The sequence below is a fragment of the Pocillopora damicornis genome, chromosome 3, assembly GCF_964200805.1.
Source record: "Pocillopora damicornis chromosome 3, jaPocDami1.2, whole genome shotgun sequence".
NCBI classification, from domain to species: Eukaryota; Metazoa; Cnidaria; class Anthozoa; order Scleractinia; family Pocilloporidae; genus Pocillopora; species Pocillopora damicornis.
In genome coordinates this window covers 27,403,708-27,411,587 of record NC_142672.1, presented here as the reverse complement: position 1 = coordinate 27,411,587, position 7,880 = coordinate 27,403,708, and the positions used below count along the sequence as shown (strand labels likewise).

Below are 7,880 nucleotides of genomic sequence, written 5' to 3'. Positions count from 1 at the left end.
AATGATAAGCAACAATGCTATTTAAAGAATTTGAATTAACCTTTCTTATTTAATAAAAAAAGAAAAATATATAATTGCAAATATAAGACGAATAAAGAGGTGATTGAGGGAGGGGTAGGAGGTTAGAAAAGTTATTACTACCCTCCCCTCGGTGACAATTCACTACAAGGGAAAGAACTGGAGATGGCAGAGGTCTGCCTCGATCTTCGTAACAATTTTTCAATTTTGTAAGCTAATTCTTTTTCATTCAAAGCTTATTCTGTGATTTTTCCGCCATTAGGGAGTCCATAATTATTTTCAGGACCTTTTAGCAAAGTAAGTGCTGTTAAAATACGAAAACGTTGATTTTCTGTGAGTTGAATATTTAGTCCTTAACCCAGTGTCTCGTGACTTTTTCTCCTCAATCTCGTTTTAATATCCACCTTCTTTTTAGACACGAAGGAATTCTTGCCATTTTGGTTACCGATAGAGATGGAGTTCCGCTCATTAAAGGTGAAAGATGCGAATATTTATTCTGATAAATATCTTTTTCGATTTCGAACTAATCGTACAGCAACTGTGACTGAGTGTTTTCCCTATTTCCTTTGAGGTTTCAGCTTACCGATTTCAAAATTGTCCGTGAATAATTCTCGTTGAGCATTCAGTATTTGCCTTTCTGTCTAAAAAGAACCCATTATAATATAAAATGGTAGTTTAATATAACTGAACATGTTATAAGGGAAACATATTTGTTGTTAGAACTGTGATAAAAGTCCTACACCAGGAGAGAAGAGAGAGGGAGAAAGTAAGAGAAGTTGTGAGCCCTCACGAACAAATATTAGTACTTGTTACACCTCTATGTGGTCCCTGAGAGTTTGAATAAAACAGTAAAGTTTATGTTCATGAACAGAAATATGTTCTAGGTCTGACCCAGGTCATTCTAGCCTGAACCATTAGGCAAGGGTTATAGTGAGCTCTGAGAGGGGCTCAAAACATATTTATGTCTACAATCACAGACTATATTACTATTGTTATCACTTTGAAGGGCACAGAGATAATAAGAACTGAAAAAAGTGAGGACAAAACAGTCTGAACAATGACACTAGGTAGGCAGAAGATATTTCAGCCCTCCAAATCTCCATTTTAGCCCACAAAATGGACCATGATGCCCTACAAAGTAAAAATAATAAGAAGCTTACCTCTTTTTTCATTTGAACTTTGCAGTTTATGATCCTAAAACTCCACAAAATGCACTAAGAGCAAGTTTTCTCTCCACATTCTCCACAACAGCTGAACAAGTAAGTGAGACGGGCATATTTAATCTTTTCCAAATTGTCGTAGATACGATTGTTTTTCCGATCATGGCATCTGTGGGAAATCAGACACATCTACCTGTTTGCAGAAAGGTTGGGAAAAAGCGTAAAAGTACATGCAACAACCCTGAAAGGCAAATGAAAGTGGGTAGTTTTCAGGTCACTGTTCCTTGACCTCAGGATTTCAGGGAAATCTGAGAAAATATCACTGTAAGGAAGATGCACAGCAGGTTTCCTGAATTAAATTTGTTTGCAAAACTGACTTTTAGTTCTAAACTTGATTAAAAAAGGAAAAATAACAAACTGACCCTAACTGATGACAGAAGCAATGTAAACTCAACAAAAGTGAATTTGAAATGACCTTACAACTATCTTCAATGCATCATTCTCTTGTTTTGTTCCTCTTGCTTTAAATGCATGTTGGTATTTATCCCTCTGTTCAGTAGTCCTTTTGTCCATAATTATTTTTTTCACTTATTAAAATTCATTGATTGCCAGATACCAACATTACCTTTTGAGATTGTTTGGGCACTTTGTTTTTTTTTCCTGACAGCTGTTCTGCAAACAACTGTAAATTTAATAATGATTTAATCCTAATAATTTGGTCATGAGACAGTTGTTAATCATACCTATTTTACCTCCCAGTCTGAAAGAGCTTGTTTTGAAATGTACAAATCAAATGTTACAATTTTCGCTTTCAACTTGTGGAGAAGACAAGAGAGGGTTGCCTTTTGAGAGAGGCACTCAGTGAAATATTTATAAGACATTAATTATTGAGTCTTTTTTTTATCTTCATCTTGCTGTGTTCATTTACAGGCAAGCAAGCTTGGATTATCAAAAAACAAGAGCATCGTTTGTTTTTTTGCATCCTATCAGGTCAGAAAATGCCCTTTGAAATGATAACAATAAAAAAATATTTCATTCAGTGTATTTTTCCTCATTCAGTGTATTAATAAATTGGGGAAACAAATTGTGGAGGTAGTTTTTAATAGCGAACTTAGTGTAATTTGACCAAAATCATAGAATCTTTTTCCTAAAAAGTACTGAACTTTAGGTGGAGTTCAAGTATTCGTGAAACTGTATTTTCATAATACTTAATTTGAGGTTGCCAAAGATCAGTTTCAGCCACTTTGTTGAAGACAATGGTTTTAAACTGTGCTTAACCCTTTAACTCCCCAATTTGTTATTCTCTTCATTGTCAACCATAGAATTCTTGTAATGTTAGTTCAGAGAATTTAGTATTGGATCAACTAATTATCCCCAAATTGATATTGTTCTTTATTCTCATCACTTATCTGGTTGATATTGCATTGATATTGTAAGGGGGAATTCATTCTTGGTCACTCATGGGAGTTAAAGAGTTAACAAAATAGCTTTAAAGCCTGTTTCAGTTTTGATGGGAATGGGGCATAAGTTATCTTCTAAAATTAAAACAGAACAAAGGTTTCTCCTTAAATCTTCAATAACTGAACTTTCAAGTGAGCTCAAAGTAAATATCTATTTATTTATTTATGTATTAATTTATTTTCTAGGTGGTTCATTTTAGTTTTCTTCCTTTGGTTGTCAGCATCATTGCAACAAATCAGGCAAACACAGGTAAGTAATCTGGGAGCCAATAATTCCAGGAAAAATTCCAGGTATGGGTTGTCTAAAAGCTAGCATGAATTGCCTGAATTTGTAACTAATTGAATGGTAACTTTGGGGGTAAAGTTAAGATTATGAGAGGCTCTATAATGAACTTTGGGAAACAAAGCTAACATAAGAATTCTTCTTACAGGTCTTCTTCTGGGATTTGAGAGTGAATTCACTGAAATAGTGAAGGCAGTCAAAGTTGTGGTGGATGGTGTTTAGCACAAATATATTATACTGATATTCATTTAAGAATGCAACTCTAAGTTAGAATTAAGAAATAAAATAATTATTTTTGTATCACCATTTTTGTAATTCTAAAGCATTTTTTCTCTCTCATGATGGATGTTCTGTTATTATCACTATTTAGGGATCATGTAAATGGGGATAATCAACCCCAGTTTGAAGCATAATGCCTTGTTTTAAGAGATAACTGCAAACTCCTATCCAGTAATAGCCTGCCTAGTTTTTCATCATCCAAGTAGGAGAAGCATAAGCTGCATGAGTGTATGGGGTGAAGGCAAGCTAACAGAGAGTCCCATGCCCCTATGCAATTAACATATTTCCCAGTTGAAATAGAATTAGAAAAGGTCTGCTTCTCAAGTTTGTGCAATATTTAACCAGAGGCCCCTTACAGGCCCAAATTCAAAATTTGGGTATGTTTCTGTTCACCTACAAGCCATGGTTGAGGTCTAAAAGCAACTTATGTAAGACTCAAGGCTACCTGAAAAGAATGTTATAACTTTAACATGCCCTTGAAGTGCTTCTCACACACCTTTCAAGTATAGGCAGACATGCATCATCAACTAACTTTGCCAGATATGGCTAATGATTCAGATGATTCAGAGTACATGACAAGCAACAACCCATGATTTATCAAGACGAGCGAAATACCAGCAAAAGATGATGAAAAATTTCAGGGTACAGTGGCAAAAGGAATATTTAACCAGTCTCCAAGAACAACACTCATTTCTGATTCAAACCAGTGAATGTATGAAGATTCACGTGTTGAGATACATGAAGAGCTCAAAAGATGCTTTTTTGCCTTGCCTTGCCTTCTTTATACTCTTGGCTCTAAAGATGTCTTAAAAGAGTGCATGCATGGTTATATTCAGTTTAGTTTAACAATCTTCCCTAAAGCTTAGTTCTTTTGGGCCAGGTGCATTTTAGAACATAAAAAATTTAAGAAAGCAACTCAAAAAAAGACCATCATCCTTACTCTATTTACTAACCTCGTACCCAGGTCCTACCGTATAATTGTAAATCTAGGGAACTTACAACCGCTTGGCCATGGAAGGTATGGGTACAAGACTAAACAGTTATCACTATTTTTAAAATTCGACTGGCAGGTTCTTAGGGATTATAGCTGGAGAAAGAAAAATCAAAAGGAGCGCAAACAATTTTGACATGATCAACTCTGTAATTTCTCAATAGATTTGGCTTTAGATGCTGGCAAATCTCTAATGCCTGTAGACCACAGTCTTCAAATAGTGCAATATCCTTTGGTAAGTAGCGTTTAGGATAATGATATCATGTGTTTCTGCACAGAATCTTGCAGATCATTTCCTTGATTTCTCGTTTCATCTTCTCATCTCGGATTGAATATATGAACGGGTCGATGCAGCAGTTACAGAGAGTAAGTACCAGTCCAACGCGAACAATCCACGGGGGAACTGAATTTGACGCCAATATCCTCCAGACGGTTGCTAGGGTGTAGATCGACCAGCAGGCAGCGAATGAACCAATCAGCAACAAGACCGTTTTCAGGGCTTTGTTGTCGTCAGCAGTTGCAGCAGCATTTGTGTGTTTTGTAGCAGTGCTTTCTTTCAGTGGAACGCGCTCACCTTGCGGTGACTCTTCCTTTTGGGGATCATAGCGAGCTGCGGCTCTCTTCGAAGCCCTTGCTATGCAATAGATCTTGTAATAGGCGTATATCATTGCGCCGACTGGCACTGCGAAGGCGAAAAACGCCAAACACAATGCGTAGGTTTTATTAGCCAGCCCTTCCCCTCCCCAGTCGGGTTTGCAAGTGTGTGTAAACTCGTCTAACTTTGTGCTTCCCCATTTGAATAACGGACCGCTGGCCCAGAACACCGAGTGCAGCCAGCTGGCGATAATGATCAGTTTGTAGCGTCGTTTGGTGAAGGTCAGATGGGCTCTGCTCTCCACTGGTTTTGAGAGGGCGAAATAACGGTCCACACTGATTATGGCCAGCGTCACAACGGAACAGTTCACTGACACGCTGATGAGAACAGCGTATAACTGACACAAGATGTCTCCAATTGGCCAACGGTGCAAAACGAATGCCGCTATTACTAGCGGTATGCAAAACACACCTTAAGGAAAGAAAGGAAAAATTATTGGAACATTTGGCAATGTTCTGGATGTTAAATTTTCTATTATGTGTTGGCCGCGTGCTGTTTTCACTCTACACCTTATGCTAAGTCTGCATGGTCGCAGAATCAGTACATTTGTAAACGTCATCAGTGGGTTTTCATAACAAAGCTGTCAGTTGAGTGTTGTCGGTTTCACCTCACTGTAGCTTGTTTATTTTTTAAAAAAAATAGACAAGTTACACAACCTTCTTAACTGAATAACTTAATGAAAAAACAAAAAAAATGAAAGAAGACTAAGACTCGACATAATGAATGAAAAACAGACAAATCCATAAATAAACTTCATTGGCTGGCCAAATTACAGGTAGATCCAGACGTTTACATTGTGCACCATAAAACAAAGGCCACAACAAAGAAAAAACGAAAAATGAAAAACAAGAAACAAAAGAAACTCAAAAGTAAAACCCAATACTGTACTTCCTTACCCAAAATAAAATCGGAGACAGCCAGACTCAAATAGAAGTATGTTGGAGCCTGAAGTTTCTCTTTTGTAGCCACAACAATAAGTACCATGATGTTTGCCAGGACAGTCCCACAACAGGAAAACAACAGAAGGGTCACTTCAACAACTGTTTCTGCTAGGGTAGCTTCACTTGCAAGCCCCATCTTACTGAAAGAGAAAAAGTGAAACATTCTGGTTAAAAACCAGCTTGTGCACAACTGAAGATAGTGTTGCGATTTGAATTTGATTATCACTTTGATTAACGGATTATAGAAACGGTTAAAGCGTGTTTGCTCTATTTTTTTGGTTTCACACTCAGATTTGATATTTGTGTAGTTTGTCCGATTACCAGCTTGTAAACATCACGATGCCGCTGAATCATTCAAATTCAACGCCTAGTGTAAACTGTACTCTGTATAGCATGTGAATGTCGCGATCTTTGTATAGATAGCTCGGCTCCGAGCAATTGATTGGGATTCTAAATCATGAAACAAAGGATTTGACTTCATTTATCCTTGATTTATAATCATAACAAGGATAATAAACACATCCTTTACCGTTTTGCGATTTCTCTATCGTATATGTCGGGCAAACAAAAGTTTAAGATTTCCTATAGCCCCACTGACTTTATCCACATTTGAAGTATTGAATTCAATTTATAGTATTTTTCCTACTTACGCGATCACAATCATAAGGGTCGAAAGCTGCCTTTGTCAGTATTTTTCTTCCTTCACGTCCTTCTCAAGTATACCATTTTTTTTTGATAATATCACCAAACTTAAAAACATTAGAGATCTCACTCTTTTTAAACTGATTTTGCAGACTAGAACCCAATTTGGTGTTTAAATCTCGCAATTGACTTGAATCTAAGATATTTCAAAATAAAGACTATGATATGATGAAGCCCTGCTGAATTCAAAATGAGAAATCATCAGGTTTGGGCCTCCTCGAAATGATACTTATCCGGGGAAATTAACTGGCGAATTTGTGGCAACCAGGTATACCTTGTGATAAAAATGCATAGATGATTCTAACGAATTATAGTTAAAAAAGTCTTGGAAAACCGTCCCTGAATTCAAATGCGTGGCCCTTAGTTCTTTCACATTACTCAGAGAATATCACCTCAGAATTCATTCAACGGTGCTAATAATGAATGCATGCTATATAACGATGTGTAAAGAAAAGCAATTAAGGGGATATTAATTCAAACAAAGGCGCAAACAAGGAATTAATTTAAATTTGGTAAATTTAATCTAATCTGTCAAAGTCAAACAAAAACATTGAATCAGTTGTTGTTCTTCAATATCATGAAATTCTATTTTTAGTAAATATTTTATCTCTTCACTGAGCAACCATTCGTTTTCCTTAAAGTTTTTTGATTAACCAATATCCAAACAGCGCGTTTAATATCTTCAAACAGTAAAGTTCCAGTCTCCAGCGGTCCAATGTCTGCGCATGTGCGAACGTTGTAATAGCCAAGTGGCGCGCTTTCAGGTTGTCATGAGCAAATTGCCTCAGAAGAGTTAAAAGAAATCCCATAAAAGTCAACAAGTCGCGGCATTTGTGTCGGAGACTTTGATTCGTGCGTGACACATGTCAGATGATGGGTGCGAACACTATGGACATTGAATGGTTTACATAATCAACGCAACCTTGAATGACCCTTTTAAATCAGTACTCGGCAACAACCAATCAAAATGTAGAAAATATCGTATAAGAGAGTGATTTCTTACAAATTTTGCAGAGTAGCTTTTTACACACCTGATGTAAATAAGCGAATACGAGAGCGTAATAAAACAGTTTAATTGAGTCTCGTTCGTCAGAGTTCTATCCCTAGTAAACAGGACAAAGTTTACAAAATTTGAAATGCGTTTAACAAACAAAAATCGAAACAATAACGCAAAAGTAATCGATTATAATCTGCAGTTGCGTAAAAGTCAGCTGTAAACCCTAAATTAAATATTCATTGTGATCGAACAGTCTCTGTTTCTCCTCTACTTTTGCTTCCCTTTAAAGATTCTTGATTTTCTATTCATATTTTATCTGACAGCGGCTGTTTCTTATATTTTCCGCTCAAACTGTGCAGGAAATTGGTGCGGGACCGGCAAAAATTGATTAACG

The 7,880-nt window shown here is 36.6% G+C and overlaps 2 protein-coding genes across 3 annotated transcripts in view; one reads left to right on the top strand and one right to left on the bottom strand.

The window, feature by feature from the left end:
• Positions 1-150: 150 nt before the first annotated feature.
• LOC113685862 (ragulator complex protein LAMTOR3-A) lies at positions 151-3,221 on the top strand. The gene is made up of 7 exons (XM_027203438.2): positions 151-192; positions 281-315; positions 434-492; positions 1,204-1,277; positions 2,109-2,168; positions 2,825-2,888; positions 3,070-3,221. Exons 1-7 carry the CDS (start codon positions 184-186, stop codon positions 3,141-3,143), a joined length of 375 nt encoding a protein of 124 aa, XP_027059239.1. The 5' UTR covers positions 151-183; the 3' UTR covers positions 3,144-3,221.
• Positions 3,222-4,321: 1,100 nt separating this feature from the next.
• The window catches only part of LOC113685865 (beta-1 adrenergic receptor-like), a 7,805-nt gene continuing 4,246 nt past the window's right edge, over positions 4,322-7,880 (bottom strand). For both annotated transcript variants that reach the window (XM_089201914.1, XM_089201915.1), the window contains exons 2-3: positions 5,743-5,927; positions 4,322-5,257 (exon numbers count right to left, since the gene is read on the bottom strand). In XM_089201914.1, coding sequence (XP_089058040.1) covers positions 4,452-5,257; positions 5,743-5,923 — 987 coding nt within the window. In that variant the 5' untranslated portion in view covers positions 5,924-5,927 and the 3' untranslated portion in view covers positions 4,322-4,451. The remainder of the gene's footprint in view (positions 5,258-5,742; positions 5,928-7,880) is intronic.

Coding starts and splice junctions, on each gene's coding strand:
- LOC113685862 (XM_027203438.2), top strand. Junction 2,169..2,824: donor GTTTTTTTGCATCCTATCAG/GTCAGAAAATGC, acceptor TTTATTTTCTAG/GTGGTTCATTTTAGTTTTCT. Junction 2,889..3,069: donor AACAAATCAGGCAAACACAG/GTAAGTAATCTG, acceptor TTCTTCTTACAG/GTCTTCTTCTGGGATTTGAG.